Source organism: Schistocerca gregaria, chromosome 2 (genome assembly GCF_023897955.1).
Source record: "Schistocerca gregaria isolate iqSchGreg1 chromosome 2, iqSchGreg1.2, whole genome shotgun sequence".
In the NCBI taxonomy this organism is placed as follows: domain Eukaryota; kingdom Metazoa; phylum Arthropoda; class Insecta; order Orthoptera; family Acrididae; genus Schistocerca; species Schistocerca gregaria.
The window spans coordinates 882,047,698-882,065,569 of record NC_064921.1 but is presented as its reverse complement, the minus strand read 5'-3'; the positions used below and the strand labels follow the sequence as shown (position 1 = coordinate 882,065,569).

The 17,872-nt window shown below is 40.6% G+C and overlaps 1 protein-coding gene across 1 annotated transcript in view; it reads right to left on the bottom strand.

Moving 5' to 3' along the window:
* LOC126335299 (GPI transamidase component PIG-T) overlaps positions 1-17,872 on the bottom strand; it is a 119,688-nt gene that overhangs the window by 82,138 nt on the left and 19,678 nt on the right. The window contains exon 3 of the mRNA XM_049998404.1: positions 11,649-11,883. Within this exon, the coding sequence (XP_049854361.1) occupies positions 11,649-11,883 (235 nt within the window). The remainder of the gene's footprint in view (positions 1-11,648; positions 11,884-17,872) is intronic.

Sequence of the window (17,872 nt, the reverse complement as noted above, 5' to 3'; positions counted from 1 at the left end):
AGTGTAGTGTAAGCTGTCTCTTTAGTGGACTTGTTGCATCTTCTAAGTGTCCTGCCAATGAAACGCAACCTTTGGCTCGCCTTCCCGACAATATTATCTATGTGGTCCTTCCAACTGAAGTTGTTCGTAATTTTAACACCCAGGTACTTAGTTGAATTGACAGCCTTGAGTATTGTACTATTTATCGAGTAATCGAATTCCAACGGATTTCTTTCGGAACTCGTGTGGATCATCTCACACTTTTCGTTATTTAGCGTCAACTGCCACCTGACACACCATACAGCAATCTTTTCTAAATCACTTTGCAACTGATACTGGTCTTCGGGTGACCTTACTAGACGGTAAATTACAGCATCATCTGCGAACAGTCTAAGAGAACTGCTCAGATTGTCACCCAGGTCATTTATATAGATCAGGAACAGTAGAGGTCCCAGGACGCTTCCCTGGGGAACACCTGATATCACTTCAGTTTTACTCGATGATTTGCCATCTATTACTACGAACTGCGACCTTCCTGACAGGAAATCACGAATCCAGTCGCACAACTGAGACGATACCCCATAGCTCCGCAGCTTGATTAGAAGTCGCTTATGAGGAACGGTGTCAAAAGCTTTCCGGAAATCTAGAAATACGGAATCAACTTGAGATCCCCTGTCGATAGCGGCCATTACTTCGTGCGAATAAAGAGCTAGCTGTGTTGCACAAGAGCGATGTTTTCTGAAGCCATGCTGATTACGTGTCAATAGATCGTTCCCTTCCAGGTGATTCATAATGTTTGAATACAGTATATGCTCCAAAACCCTACTGCAAACCGACGTCAATGATATAGGTCTATAGTTAAATGGATTACTCCTACTATGGTTGAAATGAAGGAAGACAACTTCATGCCACGAACAGTATCGACAAACGTAAAGTTACTGTTGACAAAAAGCATGCAGATGTCAGAAATGCAATGGTGTTTAGATTAGTGAGTGGTGAACATTCTGTATATATCAGATATTCAAATAATCAAACTGAGAAACCTGTACAAGTTAGTTCACAGAAGTGTCATGGACAATTTGCGAAGTTTGCAGACTGCCAGTTAGTTCCTAAGTATACAAATGTACATCAAATTAAGGCAACAATGTTCAAGGACCTTCAAAGCTTACTGCAATTTGTGCCTCCAGTATATTCAAATTTTTATCAGTCATTGATAAGTGATGGTAGTGACGATTCAACGGAACAGGACAACATTGATGAGGAGTTTGACTATTGATGGTGTGTTATGTAATGTGTCTACATGTCAAGCATTTCATTTTCTGTACTTAAAATTGTAATAAAGTGGCCTAATATTTAACAGAATTTGCAAAACACCATCTACTTACTGTAACAACTGTTGGTATCACAGCACGAGCTCATATTACTATAAAAAATCGTATTTCCTTAATTCCCATTTCCTGATACAACATACTTTGGTGGCATGTCCCCTTTTCTACTGGGCCCCTCATATAATATTTTCAAGGCTATATTGAGTACCCTATGGAGTCTGCATTTAAAATTATATTTTGGAAACGCAGATTAATGCAAACAAGGATATTTGTATTAACATCTAAATTAAAAATATTTAGTTGCATGTAATATATGATGTGGCGGCAATACTATGAAAAGCATAGATTGCTACTCGCCATATAGCGGAGATGTTGAGTCACAGATAGGCACATAACAAAAAGACAGTCAAGCAAGTCTGCTGTCGGCCAAAAAGGCCCTCTTATGAATTAGATGATGTACACATACACATGCAGATGGAACTCACACACAACCACTGTTTCTGGCTGCTGAAGCCAGAAGAGAGAGTAGGCTCGCTCGCGCGCTTGCTTGCGTGTGTGTGTGTGTGTGTGTGTGTGTGTGTGTGTGTGTGTGTGTGTGTGTGTGTGTGTGTGTGTGTGAAGGCCTTTTTGGCTGAAAGCTTACTTTCTACATCTACATGACTACTCTGCAATTCACATTTAAGTGCTTGGCAGAGGGTTCATCGAACCACAATCATACTATCTCTCTACTATTCCACTCCCGAACAGCGAGCGGGAAAAACGAACACCTAAACCTTTCTGTTCGAGCTCTGATTTCTCTTATTTTATTTTGATGATCATTCCTACCTATGTAGGTTGGGCTCAACAAAATATTTTCGCATTCGGAAGAGAAAGTTGGTGACTGAAATTTCGTAAAAAGGTCTCGCCGCGACGAAAAACGTCTATGCTTTAATGACTTCCATCCCAACTCGCGTAACATATCTGCCACACTCTCTCCCCTATAACGTGATAATACAAAACGAGCTGCCCTTTTTTGCACCCTTTCGATGTCCTCCGTCAATCCCACCTGGTAAGGATCCCACACCGCGCAGCAATATTCTAACAGAGGACAAACGAGTGTAGTGTAAGCTGTCTCTTTAGTGGACTTGTTGCATCTTCTAAGTGTCCTGCCAATGAAACGCAACCTTTGGCTCGCCTTCCCGACAATATTATCTATGTGGTCCTTCCAACTGAAGTTGTTCGTAATTTTAACACCCAGGTACTTAGTTGAATTGACAGCCTTGAGTATTGTACTATTTATCGAGTAATCGAATTCCAACGGATTTCTTTCGGAACTCGTGTGGATCATCTCACACTTTTCGTTATTTAGCGTCAACTGCCACCTGACACACCATACAGCAATCTTTTCTAAATCACTTTGCAACTGATACTGGTCTTCGGGTGACCTTACTAGACGGTAAATTACAGCATCATCTGCGAACAGTCTAAGAGAACTGCTCAGATTGTCACCCAGGTCATTTATATAGATCAGGAACAGTAGAGGTCCCAGGACGCTTCCCTGGGGAACACCTGACATCACTTCAGTTTTACTCGATGATTTGCCATCTATTACTACGAACTGCGACCTTCCTGACAGGAAATCACGAATCCAGTCGCACAACTGAGACGATACCCCATAGCTCCGCAGCTTGATTAGAAGTCGCTTATGAGGAACGGTGTCAAAAGCTTTCCGGAAATCTAGAAATACGGAATCAACTTGAGATCCCCTGTCGATAGCGGCCATTACTTCGTGCGAATAAAGAGCTAGCTGTGTTGCACAAGAGCGATGTTTTCTGAAGCCATGCTGATTACGTGTCAATAGATCGTTCCCTTCCAGGTGATTCATAATGTTTGAATACAGTATATGCTCCAAAACCCTACTGCAAACCGACGTCAATGATATAGGTCTATAGTTAAATGGATTACTCCTACTATGGTTGAAATGAAGGAAGACAACTTCATGCCACGAACAGTATCGACAAACGTAAAGTTACTGTTGACAAAAAGCATGCAGATGTCAGAAATGCAATGGTGTTTAGATTAGTGAGTGGTGAACATTCTGTATATATCAGATATTCAAATAATCAAACTGAGAAACCTGTACAAGTTAGTTCACAGAAGTGTCATGGACAATTTGCGAAGTTTGCAGACTGCCAGTTAGTTCCTAAGTATACAAATGTACATCAAATTAAGGCAACAATGTTCAAGGACCTTCAAAGCTTACTGCAATTTGTGCCTCCAGTATATTCAAATTTTTATCAGTCATTGATAAGTGATGGTAGTGACGATTCAACGGAACAGGACAACATTGATGAGGAGTTTGACTATTGATGGTGTGTTATGTAATGTGTCTACATGTCAAGCATTTCATTTTCTGTACTTAAAATTGTAATAAAGTGGCCTAATATTTAACAGAATTTGCAAAACACCATCTACTTACTGTAACAACTGTTGGTATCACAGCACGAGCTCATATTACTATAAAAAATCGTATTTCCTTAATTCCCATTTCCTGATACAACATACTTTGGTGGCATGTCCCCTTTTCTACTGGGCCCCTCATATAATATTTTCAAGGCTATATTGAGTACCCTATGGAGTCTGCATTTAAAATTATATTTTGGAAACGCAGATTAATGCAAACAAGGATATTTGTATTAACATCTAAATTAAAAATATTTAGTTGCATGTAATATATGATGTGGCGGCAATACTATGAAAAGCATAGATTGCTACTCGCCATATAGCGGAGATGTTGAGTCACAGATAGGCACATAACAAAAAGACAGTCAAGCAAGTCTGCTGTCGGCCAAAAAGGCCCTCTTATGAATTAGATGATGTACACATACACATGCAGATGGAACTCACACACAACCACTGTTTCTGGCTGCTGAAGCCAGAAGAGAGAGTAGGCTCGCTCGCGCGCTTGCTTGCGCGCGCGTGTGTGTGTGTGTGTGTGTGTGTGTGTGTGTGTGTGTGTGTGTGTGTGTGTGTGTGTGTGTGTGTGTGTGTGTGTGTGAAGGCCTTTTTGGCTGAAAGCTTACTTTCTACATCTACATGACTACTCTGCAATTCACATTTAAGTGCTTGGCAGAGGGTTCATCGAACCACAATCATACTATCTCTCTACTATTCCACTCCCGAACAGCGAGCGGGAAAAACGAACACCTAAACCTTTCTGTTCGAGCTCTGATTTCTCTTATTTTATTTTGATGATCATTCCTACCTATGTAGGTTGGGCTCAACAAAATATTTTCGCATTCGGAAGAGAAAGTTGGTGACTGAAATTTCGTAAAAAGGTCTCGCCGCGACGAAAAACGTCTATGCTTTAATGACTTCCATCCCAACTCGCGTAACATATCTGCCACACTCTCTCCCCTATAACGTGATAATACAAAACGAGCTGCCCTTTTTTGCACCCTTTCGATGTCCTCCGTCAATCCCACCTGGTAAGGATCCCACACCGCGCAGCAATATTCTAACAGAGGACAAACGAGTGTAGTGTAAGCTGTCTCTTTAGTGGACTTGTTGCATCTTCTAAGTGTCCTGCCAATGAAACGCAACCTTTGGCTCGCCTTCCCGACAATATTATCTATGTGGTCCTTCCAACTGAAGTTGTTCGTAATTTTAACACCCAGGTACTTAGTTGAATTGACAGCCTTGAGTATTGTACTATTTATCGAGTAATCGAATTCCAACGGATTTCTTTCGGAACTCGTGTGGATCATCTCACACTTTTCGTTATTTAGCGTCAACTGCCACCTGACACACCATACAGCAATCTTTTCTAAATCACTTTGCAACTGATACTGGTCTTCGGGTGACCTTACTAGACGGTAAATTACAGCATCATCTGCGAACAGTCTAAGAGAACTGCTCAGATTGTCACCCAGGTCATTTATATAGATCAGGAACAGTAGAGGTCCCAGGACGCTTCCCTGGGGAACACCTGATATCACTTCAGTTTTACTCGATGATTTGCCATCTATTACTACGAACTGCGACCTTCCTGACAGGAAATCACGAATCCAGTCGCACAACTGAGACGATACCCCATAGCTCCGCAGCTTGATTAGAAGTCGCTTATGAGGAACGGTGTCAAAAGCTTTCCGGAAATCTAGAAATACGGAATCAACTTGAGATCCCCTGTCGATAGCGGCCATTACTTCGTGCGAATAAAGAGCTAGCTGTGTTGCACAAGAGCGATGTTTTCTGAAGCCATGCTGATTACGTGTCAATAGATCGTTCCCTTCCAGGTGATTCATAATGTTTGAATACAGTATATGCTCCAAAACCCTACTGCAAACCGACGTCAATGATATAGGTCTATAGTTAAATGGATTACTCCTACTACCCTTCTTGAACACTGGTGCGACCTGTGCAATTTTCCAATCTGTAGGTACAGATCTATCGGTGAGCGAGCGGTTGTATATGAGTGCTAATTAGGGAGCTATAGTATCAGTGTAATCTGAAAGGAACCTAATCGGTATACAATCTGGACCTGAAGACTTGCCCGTATCAAGCGATTTGAGTTGCTTCGCAACCCCTAAGGTATCTACTTCTAAGAAACTCATGCTAGCAGATGTTCGTGTTTCAAATTCTGGAATATTCCATTCATCTTCCCTGGTGAAGGAATTTCGGAAAACTGCATTCAATAACTCCACTTTAGCGGCACAGTCGTTGATAACAGTACCATCGGCACTGCGCAGCGAAGGTATTGACAGCGTCTTGCCGCTTGTGTACTTTACATACGACCAGAATTTCTTCGGATTTTCTACCAAATTTCGAGACAATGATTCGTTGTGGAACCTATTAAAGGCATCTCGCATCGAAGTACGTGCCAAATTTCACGCGTCTGTAAATTTTAGCACATCTTCGGGATTTCGTGTTGTTCTGAACTTCGCATGCTTTTTCCGTTGCCTCTGCAACAGCGTTCGGACCTTTTTTGTGTACCACAGGGGATCCGTTCCATCTCTTACCAATTTATGAGGTATGAATATCTCAATCGCTGTTGCTACTATATCTTTGAATTTGAGCCACATCTCGTCTACATTCGCATAGTCTTTTTATTGTGCCTATCTGCGACTCATCATCTCCGTTACATGGTCAGTAGCAATCTACCCTTTTCATAATACTGTAATTATTCCAACCTGGATTTTCCATTCTTTGATATGATAGGGGGGGGTTAAAATTAAAATATTTACAAAAATTCACAGTTCAATTCGTAGTCCATCCTTGAATTATTTCTTTATTACAATGAAAATTCACTTACAAAAGCTACAGAATTATAAGGAGACAGAATGGCTGGTCAGTATTTACTTTCATGTGGCAAAATTGCCAGTACCATTGATAAACACATCCATTCATTTTTGTTTCCCCTCGTCCTCACTACAGGTGGATGATTTGCAACTTGAGTATAATAGTTTTTCTATTTTTCTATCTGTCTATTGGCAGTACTTGAAATTTTGCCTCATAACAATAAGTACTAGATTTTTTTTTTTTCCTTTCACTTTTTTTTTACCTCTGCCAAAGATACGTATGTATGAAAAATGCTAAATGATATCTTGATTTAGAGTTCAAGTTCAACTGTCAGTCCTCTTATAACTGTCTGCGTAAGTTATTTCAAAGGTTGGTGGGAGGCAAGGATCTCCTCACTTATAAAAGTACCATGTCTGATTTGATTTTATTTACTCGTCCAAGCATTTTCTCATTTTGTCATCATATTATAATGGAAATCAATAACTTAGAATTTACATATATACAGACTGTATAAGTAGGTTTCTTTGAGGATAGAACAGGTGGTCAGTCGTGGCCTTCATGAAGGAACCATCCTGGCATTTGCCTGAAATGTTTCATATAGCAACAGAAAACTTAAATCAGGATAGCTGGACACAGAAAACTCCAGCCTCTCAAATATGAGGTCAGTGTCTTAACAACTACCCTACCTGATTTGATTAGTCCCTATTGTACAACGTTCTTTTACACACAGTTTGCACCACGTAACTTAATAATATAGAACAGTTTTGCACTACAGCACTGAACACACTAAAGACACCTGCTGGTGGCCTCTGGACCACAAACATGCTCCTACGTCCCTTGCACTCCTCCAGTATGTTCGGAAAACTAACTACATGCCCATAAACATTCAACTATGCCCCTGCAAATCTTCATGTTCTCCCCTCAGTCTGCCTGAAAAACAGACTGCATCCGCCACCCTCCTCTGCCCCCCACCTCCCTCTGATGAGCAAGATGTTGAGCTAGGGAAAATGTCATTACTACCATGCACTGCAGAATTTGACACAATTTCCCTGTAACAGCATTACAACGTGATCATGCACTTTAATGTGATGGAGTCCAGTTGTTAGTGCCTTTCTTTATTAACTACTACTCTGAGCCCTCTAAGTAATCTTTAACTGTGTAGTAAACATTACATTTAGCTGCAGTTTAAACAGATATATTTTAGTTATCTTTTTCATCTCCTTGGGGAATTTATTATATTATTTTATTCCCCAACAGCAAGTGTTGTTTTCAGTTTTTTATTCATTTTTCCTTAGTTCTTCTTCTGTAATTACGTAGAAAGTGGTTAGTGAAACACTTAGTAACGTTTTTTCCTGATCTGTGCAACAGACTGATAAATCTACTCACTTGGTGCAGGAAGGAAGCCCAGTTTTTTTAAAAAAATATGACCAGGTTAGATTTCTACTCACCACAGAGGGGGCGGGCATTGATAATCAACGACTCCTTTATATTGCAAGTAGCAATCTATCCCTTCCATATTTTTGTTAGTCCATCTTGGATCCATTGTTCAGTTTTTTGAATAGTTACTTACAAAGAGTCTGATTAATACTCCTAGGTATTATACTCATGGCTCTTTTCCACAGTTTAAACACCATGTAAATATTTTGTGCCTTCAACCCCCAGAAAAGAATTGAGTGTACATTGGAATAGTATGTCACCCCAAGACTCTGGCTCTTCCAAATTGAAGATCTATTTTGCTTATTGCCTAACTTGATTGACGGTTCATCGTGCACAATCCCAGTTGACAGTTGCCTATCTAACAGCTTGCAGGAACAACAAAAATTTGATTCTCAACATTTCATATATTTACTAACCAAATTTAAAAATTTTAAATGCTGCCATTATCCACTCATTAAGAATTATAATCTTATGCTAAAGGCTTAAGATAGTATGAAAAGGATTATAGTTGAACTATGTTTGTGCCATGAGGGAACTTAACTGACCACGAGCAAATACCCACACTATATTCATCCAGTACTTGAGAATGAGAGCACTTATCAGCTTCCAAGAAACTATAGATATAATTTCGAACCTTTTCAAAAATGTTTCTTACCGAGGGGTCCCCCTCCCCCCAAACACACAAAATGATGAAAGAAAGAAAGTTAATTGTTTACTACTTTTAATTGTTAACAACTTTTCGCCAGATATAACACTTTAGTTTATTAGTGCTAAACTACTAACTCTATTACAATACACTTTGGAGACACTATTCATATATATCATACTGTTCGACAAATAGGTCAGGGGATTTGATGTCATAAATATTTAGATGTGCGAAAAACTAATTGTCGTTTAAAACAGAGTGCAAATTATCAAGATTATACTGAACTAGTGTTTCATAATGAAAGTACTTTGTGACTTCCAACAAAATTTAAACAAAATTTCAAACCTCTTTTTTTACACTTATTCTCACTTAATCAAACCATGGAAAGTCCAGGTTGGAATGCCAACAATATTATGAAAACAACAGATTGCTATTCATCATAAAGATAAGATGTTGGGTTACTGACAGGCACAACAAAAAGAATGCTTCACATTGAGCTTTCAGCCAAAGCCTCTGTCAGAAAGGAGAACATGCATACATTCACACAAGCAAGCACACCACTCTCTCTCTCTCTCTCTCTCTCACACACACACACACACACACACACACACACACAAAATCGCTATCTCTGGCTCTCGCTTATATGCTTAATGTCAAAAATTTGACATATTAGGTAATTTGTAAAGTAATCAGAAGTTTGAAGCTCTTTTATATGTGGAAGTTCAATTCTTTCAAGAATCTGGGATTTACTGGTAGAATCCTAAGAACATAACAAGGTGATCATATTTCTTTATTAGTATCTTTGTGTGTTTGTTCCATGTCAAATGACCATTAGTATCCAGCCCCAAAAATTTGTGTGTTTGTTACATAATCTCTAGATTTGTCATCTTTGTTTTATGCAAGAGCTGTTTTCCATCTTTGTGCTGAAGTGCATATTTTCCAGGTACAACTGGAACTACTTGTTTTACTTAGTGCTTTTAGCTTGTTTAGTAGTATTTTTATGGTCAACAGTTTCACAAGCCTTGGACAAACCTAAGAATCTACCTGTAACACAGTCATCCTTATCAAGAGCTTCGAGTACCACTTTTGTGAACTCTGTAATGTCCAACATTGTACTTCTTGCGCTTCAAAAACCAAACAGTATGCCATTAAAAAGGTTGCTTACTAAAGCTCTGCAGTTTTCAAACTTATCTTGGGGTTGATGATAGGTTTATTTATTAATTCATGATAACGAATGAGAAGATTGGAACTTCCTGTCAGATTAAAACTGTGTGCCCGACCGAGACTCTAACTCGGGACCTTTGCCTTTCGCGGGCAAGTGCTCTACCATCTGAGCTACCAAAGCACGAATCACGCCCGGTCCTCACAGCTTTACTTCTGCCAGTATCTCGTCTCCTACCTCCCAAACTTTACAGAAGCTCTCCTGCGAACCTTGCAGAACTAGCACTCCTGAAAGAAAGAATAGTGTGGAGACAACCAACAGTTTCCAGCCGCTCTTTCCTATCACTTCCTCCCTATTCTCATCCCACACCCTCTAGGGTGCTACCTTCTGCCAATGCACCCTCTTCATATCAGCGCACACTCCACTGGAGAGTGAAAATCTCATTCTGGAAACGTTTCCGAGGCTGTGTCTAAGTCATGTCTCCACAATATCCTTTCTTTCAGGAGTGCTAGTTCTGCAAGGTTCGCAGGAGAGCTTCTGTAAAGTTTGGAAGGTAGGAGATGAGGTACTGGCAGAAGAAAAGCTGTGAGGACCGGGCATGAGTCGTGCTTCGGTAGCTCAGATGGCAGAGCACTTGCCCGCGAAAAGCAAAGGTCCCGAGTTCGAGTCTCGGTCGGGTACAAAGTTTTAATCTGCCAGGAAGTTTCATATCAGCGCACACTCCGCTGCAGAGTGAAAATCTCATTCTTGTAATGGGAAAATTACAAAAAGTATGATTAAAAAGAGTTTACACTGTTTCCTTGTTTCATACACAACAGAAGCAGGTAATAGTCATATCAACACTACTGTGGGTTGGATATGACATGTGGACACTTATCATCATGATAACAAGAAGCTTGTTTGGTTGAAAGTGCAGAAGCTTCAGTCAATTATGATCACGAAATAGAGGAACTACATAATGAAGTTATAATTCCCAAGGAAATGTAAGTGTGCCATCAATAACTGCAGGCTTGCATGGATTGGCCAAACCAACAGCATAAGTAGTAAGAAAACCAACAGCATAAGTAGTAAGACTTCCTCTATGATGGGTTCAGTATTATCAAAAGACCTTATAATGTACTTCTAAAATTCAGCCATGCCTTGTTCAAAAAGGACCATTAAGAACACAAACATAATTTAAAATACTTTGGAGACACTGCTAGAAGATAACATCTTCTGGCATTTAATTGCATCTGCTTTACTTGATTTGTTCAAATACGATTACAGAAAACACAATTAAGGGGCAGAAACTCCAACAAATTCATTCACTTTCTTGACCTATAATCAAGTGTACTATATATGGATACTTGTTTTAGGCACCGATTGGTCTCACAACTTCCCAATTGCTTCTATAGAGATGATGATACCCTGAAGAGACTGCAGGAGAGAAACATGTATTCGAAAATGAGTGATAGCTGATGATGACAACACAATATCACAGGAAATGACTCACTACTGATAATTAGTATCATACGCCCAAATACATCAGAACAAACTGTCACATAACTATATAAAAAATCAAGGAAACTACCCAAAGATCACATGCGGACTGACATATTACTTATTTAACAGTTAACCAGTTAAGTATCAGCCACAATCAGGTTCCAAATTTTTCAGTGAGTTTACATAAATCTCTGTGTCTGCTATTCTAGATCATACAAAAGTCAGTCAGTGACATGAATGTAAAAATGGTTTTCATTGTGTACACTGAAATATGCATTATAAATCCCTTCTGAATACGATTACTGTGTGATAAATTAAATTTAAAATCAGTCTGTACCTTTGATTCACAAGGAAGTAATTTTTTCCATGGTGTCAGATTTTCAGTGCATACAATTTCCCTTGGTAGGGCAGCATATCGGAGAAGGCTAGAATTCAACTGTTTATCAAGTGTCACACCAGATGGCCTGAGGCTGTATTCAGGCTGTAGACTGTTGGACTTGTCAATAAAATTCAAGGATGCACAAAGCAGACCAGAGAGAGCACCCGTCAGTTCCTTCCACAGCTTATCAATGCTGAAACGCAAAATATAACAAAGTAGTATTCAAAATTACTCGAAATGCTCCTTATTTCCTTACTTTCTTACTTTATTTTATAATGTTAAAAACTACATTCCAAAAATTACATGAGAAGTAGCATATGACTTTCAATTAATACAGAAAGAGTTAACTTGTCCAAATTCACAACACACAGTTAAACTTTTCTCCTCAATTTCTCTTTGGTGTTCCAGCTTTTACTGCAATCTCTCTGACAGGAAGTTTTTAGGAAGCACCGCATTGTTTACTTTATGGATACCACTTGCCGATATGAAAATTCAGATGTTATTTAACAGTGGCACCACTGACAAAACAGAATACAAATTAAATGCACATTTGACCATTTAAATAATGGGAGTGACAAAGGTAACAACTCCCTGAACAGTTAATTACTAATATTAATCAAGAATATATCCATAAAATAAGATAATTATACTATTAAGTAAGCCCTTATGACTGAGAAACCCTTTAAATTGGTTGGTTAGTTGGTTGATTCACGTTAGGGGACCAAACAGCAAGGTCATTGGTCCCATCAGAGTAGGGAAGGACAGGGAAAGGTTAGGGAAATCACAGAAAACCTAAATCAGGATGGTTGGATGCAGGTTTGAACCGTCATCCTCCCGAATGCAAGTCCAGTGTACTAATCACAGCACCACTTCACTCAGTCACCCTTTAATTAAAATTCTTAATTACTCTTTACTTGATTTACCAGAAAGAACTAATGTAATTTTGGACTATTACTAGCGCTATGTTTAGTAATTCAAATTGTAACTGGATTATTTTTGGCAATATATTACATATCAAATATTACCATAACATTTAGAAGTATAGTTCACATCTGTTGAGATGCAAATAACGGCTGAATTATCTAAACATTACATGCAAATGGAGCTTTTATATTTTTTTACCTGTATTTATTTAGATGTAGGACACGGAATTTATTATGGTTCATATACAAGGCAAGTCACTAACTGTTGCCACCTAGAATACCTCCCAAAGTATGATAGTAGCTGAAACGTTTGTGGGACAAAAGTTGCATGGGACAATGGGAGCCATAATATGATGTTAGTTTCTTGTTGCTTGGTGGGTTTTTATCAGAGATATAGTCAACTTTGTTTTTTTAAATGGGGTGCTATAGCTTGGTACTTATTTTTTGATAGCGGCTATCAAGAAGAATCCAATGATGTGTAACAATAAGATCTCTGAAGGTCAACGAAGATCAAAATGGTGGCATGAACGTTCATTTACAGAATGTTATGAGTATAATAGAGGGAAACATTCCATGTGGGAAAAATATATCTAAAAACAAAGATGATGTGACTTACCAAACAAAAGTGCTGGCAGGTCGATAGGCACACAAACAAACACAAACATACACACAAAATTCAAGCTTTCGAAACCAGTGGTTGCTTCTTCAGGAAAGAGGGAAGGAGAGGGAAAGACGAAAGGATGTGGGTTTTAAGGGAGAGGGTAAGGAGTCATTCCAGTCCCGGGAGCGGAAAGACTTACCTTAGGGGGAAAAAAAAGGACAGGTATACACTTGCGCGCGCGCACGCACACACGCACACACACACGCACACACACGCACACACACACGCGCACACACACACACACACACACACACACACACACACACACATACCCATCCGCACATACACAGACGCAAGCAGACATTTGTAAAGGCCTTTACAAATGTCTGCTTTTGTGTGTGTGTGTGTGTGTGTGTGTGTGTGTGTGTGTGTGTGTGTGTGTGTGTGTGTGTGTGTGTGTTTTGTGTGTGTGTGTGTGTTTGGGCGCGCACTATCTAGTGTATACCTGTCCTTTTTCCCCCTAAGGTAAGTATTTCCGCTCCCGGGACTGGAATGACTCCTTACCCTCTCCCTTAAAACCCACATCCTTTCGTCTTTCCCTCTCCTTCCCTCTTTCCTGAAGAATCAACCACTGGTTTCGAAAGCTTGAATTTTGTGTGTATGTTTGTGTTTGTTTGTGTGCCTATCGACCTGCCAGCGCTTTTGTTTGGTAAGTCACATCATCTTTGTTTTTAGATACATTTACAGAATGTGTTTGATGTGACGACCACTCTTACCAATGCAGTGCTGCAATCTTCTTACATGGATTGAGTGGTATTCCTCATCACTTTAGCACTTATCGAAGCACATGCTCTGACAATTCTCTCTCGTATATCATGCAAATAATAAATATTCGCCAAATACAGCGTATCCATGTAACATGCCATTAACATGTAAACACCATTCGATGGTTTCACAATACAACACTAATAGGAACAGTAAGACTAGCAACGTCGAATCAAGCGAATGTGAATGATGCATTGTTTCGAAGAACAAGTTGATATGCTTCTCATTTATAGAGAATGACAATGAAATTCAGTGAGAGCTAGAGACTTATATGCTGAAAGACATCTTGAACGTACTCACTCTAAATGTCATACATTTAAATATGTATATGACAAACTGAGAACTGGATCTTTAACACATCTGAAACATATCTGGCAAAGGAAAGTCACTAATGAGGAAACAGGAATCGGTACTCTTGCCACTGTGGTTTGAGATCCTTGTGTTAGTTCACGTCAAATTGCAAGTGCTGTTCGTGTTCTGCATTGCCATAAATATCCTTTATACCGTAACAGTCTCCACCAAGAATTAACTGGTATGGATTGTATGTGTCATATTGAAGTCTGCCTATGGGCTCAACTTCAGATTCAGAGGGATGACACATTTACTAATTTTATTTTATTTACTGACAAGGCTACATTCACAAACCATGGAAATGTCAATTCTCATAACATGCATTATTGGGCAACTTAAAATCCCTATTGTGTGCAGCAAGTTGCATACCAAAACCCATGGTCGGTGAATGTATGGTGTGGTATTCTGGAGGACAGAATTATAGACCCCTCATCGAAGGAAATCTTAATGGTAGGAAGTGCACCACACTCCTGCAAGAAACAATAGGTCCGTTATTGGAAGAAATACCTTTAGGAACAAGGAACAGAATGTGGTATCAACATGGTGGGTGTCTGTCGCATTTTTTGCTGATGGCTAGAAATGAGTTGCAGAGACAATTCCCAAATTGTTGGATTGGACACTGAGGAGATGTGTCATGGCTGGCTCATTCACCAGACTTGATGCCTATGGATTTATTTTTTGTTTTTTATTTTTTTATTGGGATTCGTAAAAGACATTGTTTATAAAGACATTCCAACTACACCTGAAGATATGCGAGAGAGAATAGTCAGTGCATAAGCTTCGATAAGTGCCGATGTGATAAGGAACACTGTTCAATCCATGATAAGAAGATTGCAGCACTGCATTCATAGCAATGGTCATCACTTCGAACACCTTCTGTAAATGAATGTTCATGTCACCTTTGTGACCTTCAAAGACCTTACTGTTACACATCATTGGATTTTTCTTGGTGGCAACAGACAGCAAAGAAAGAGTGAGGAAGAGTTAAAATGGAGGTTGGGTGGAGGCCTGGGAGCAAAGGCCAGATGTTCACTCTTAAACTGTGAGATAAAAACCCTCCTCACAAATAAAGCACAAAATTGTAATAGCAGTTGAGGCATCGTCTCCCAACACCACTGGCAGTGCAGTGGGAAGGTGAAAAGCTGCTACAGAGCGGCTAAAAGTTGGCAGTCCAATAAGATGTGGACGACAGTCAAGTGGGAACCAACCCGACACTGAGGTGGGGCCATACAATGGAGGAGGTGACCACGAGCCAGTCAAGTATGGCAGATGCAGAGCTGGCAAAGGACAATGGAGTCCCTTTGAGTGGGTCACATGGATGACCACATTCACACTACATAGTTTATTTGGTGTACTGAGGGTGCGCCATTCAGTATCCCAGATCCCAAAATCTTTGCAGTGTAGGACCAATCGGAGATCAGTTCCCGGGAATCCGATCTCCAGAGTTGGTTTATCGGTAGCTTGTTTGGCCAGTCCGTCAGTCAGTTTACTGCGCGGGATCCCAACACGTCCTGGGGTCCAAATGAAAGACACTGAACTTCCACTGTTTCTGAGGACATAAAGAGACTCCCGGATAGTCATTACCAAGGGATGGCAAGGGAAGCACTGGTTGTGAGCTTGTAGGCTACTTAAGGAGTCACTACAGATGACGAACTCACCTGCGCAGGAGCAGATACGCTCAAGAGTGCAAGAGATGGCCACCAACTCTGCAGCAAATACACTGCAGCCATCTGGCAAGGAGCACTGTTTAGTATGGCCAGCGTGAGCGTAAGTGAATCCAGCGTGACCATCGACCACTGAGCCATAAGTGTAGACTATTTATGAGCCCTGGAACTCATCGAGAATAGAGAAAAAGTGAGGGTGGAGGGCATCAGGTGGAACTGAGCCTTTTGGACCTTGTGATATGTCCAGATGAAGTTGTGGCCAAGGCATGGACCACGGAGACATACGTGAGTTGACCCACAGGAAAGGTGGTAGAGGAAAAGTGTTGAGTGCAGTAAGAAGTGACCAGACACAGACTGCAATTGGAATCCCCAACCTGAGCTGCCATTGTGGGAGATGGATTGCAGTGTTAGGGAATAGGAGACGGTAATTTGGATGGTGAGGTGAACTATGAATGTGGGCAGTATAATTCACATGCAGTTACTGTCACCTAGTATCCAATTGAGGAATGCCAGCTTCTAAGAGGAGGCTGTTCGCTGAGGTGGTTCAGAAACTCCCGCCACAAGCCAAACTCCACAGTGGTGTATAGGGTCCAGCAGCCGCAATGCTGAACCATACACCAATCTCCCTAAGCCAAGACGGGACTGCACAAGGGCTTTGTACAGCTGCAGCAGTGTAGGACAATTAGCATCCCAGTTGGTGTGGCTCAGGTATCCAATCATATTAAGATGCTGCCAGCACTTTTCCTTTTGCTGATGAAGATGAGAAAACCAAGTTAAACAGGTGTCGAAGACCAGTCCCAAAAAGCAGTAAGTCTCCCTACTTTAAGTAGTTGCTCATCGAGGTAAAGTTCTGGATAGGGGTAGACAGTATGACGATGATACAAGTGCATGACACAAGTTTGGGTGGCTGAAAACTGAAAGCCATGAGTGTGGTCCCAAGACTGTGCCTTTCATGTGGCTCCTTGCAGTCAATGTTCAGCCACATCAATAGAAGAGGAGCAGAAGGATATAAAAAAATTGTCAGCTTATAGGATGGGAGATACTGAGGACCCCAATGATAGTGGGAGACCATTAACAGCAATTAAAAGAGTGGGTAAAGCTCAGGACAGTGCTCTGCGTAACACCATCTCTTGGATATAGGGCGAACCGTGGGAAGCACGAATCGAAGTCTGAAAGTGTGGAGCAACAATAAGTTCCATATAAAAATCAGAAGCGAGCCCGGAGGCCCCACTCATGCACAGTAGCACGATTGCAGTGTTGCCAAGTGGTATCAAAGTCTTTCGTCATGTCGAAAAAAACGGCAAGGCCGATTGGATGGCAGACTCCAAGTGGATCAAGTTGTTGGTGGTTGGCTGCTTGGTTTAAAAGCAGGGGGAAGGGAGCAAACTGCTTGGTCATCAGTCCCTTGTTCCGAATAAAACAGCGCTACACGGGGGACATGCAAACGAGACGTGCAACACAAAACGGAAAGAAAGGAAAAACCACAAGAATGAAGGAAAGTAACAAACACTAAAAGGAGCAAAAGAGGACAAGAAAACAACAAAGAAACACAAGAAACAGTTAGAAGAGAGTAAACAAGAAAGCAGATTACAGGGGCTGGCCGACGACGAGAATATAAAGGAGAAGCCAGCACCTCTGCAACACATTAAAACCATCACCCTAAAAGCTCTAGGGACAAGGGACAGACGCAAAAACTTAGATCAAATGATAAAATCCACCCTCACAAATAAAACATAAAACTAAAGCTGCTGTTGAGGAATTGTTGCCCCCACACCTAAGGTAGGGTGCTGGGTAAGTTAAAAGACTGCTGCAGAGTGA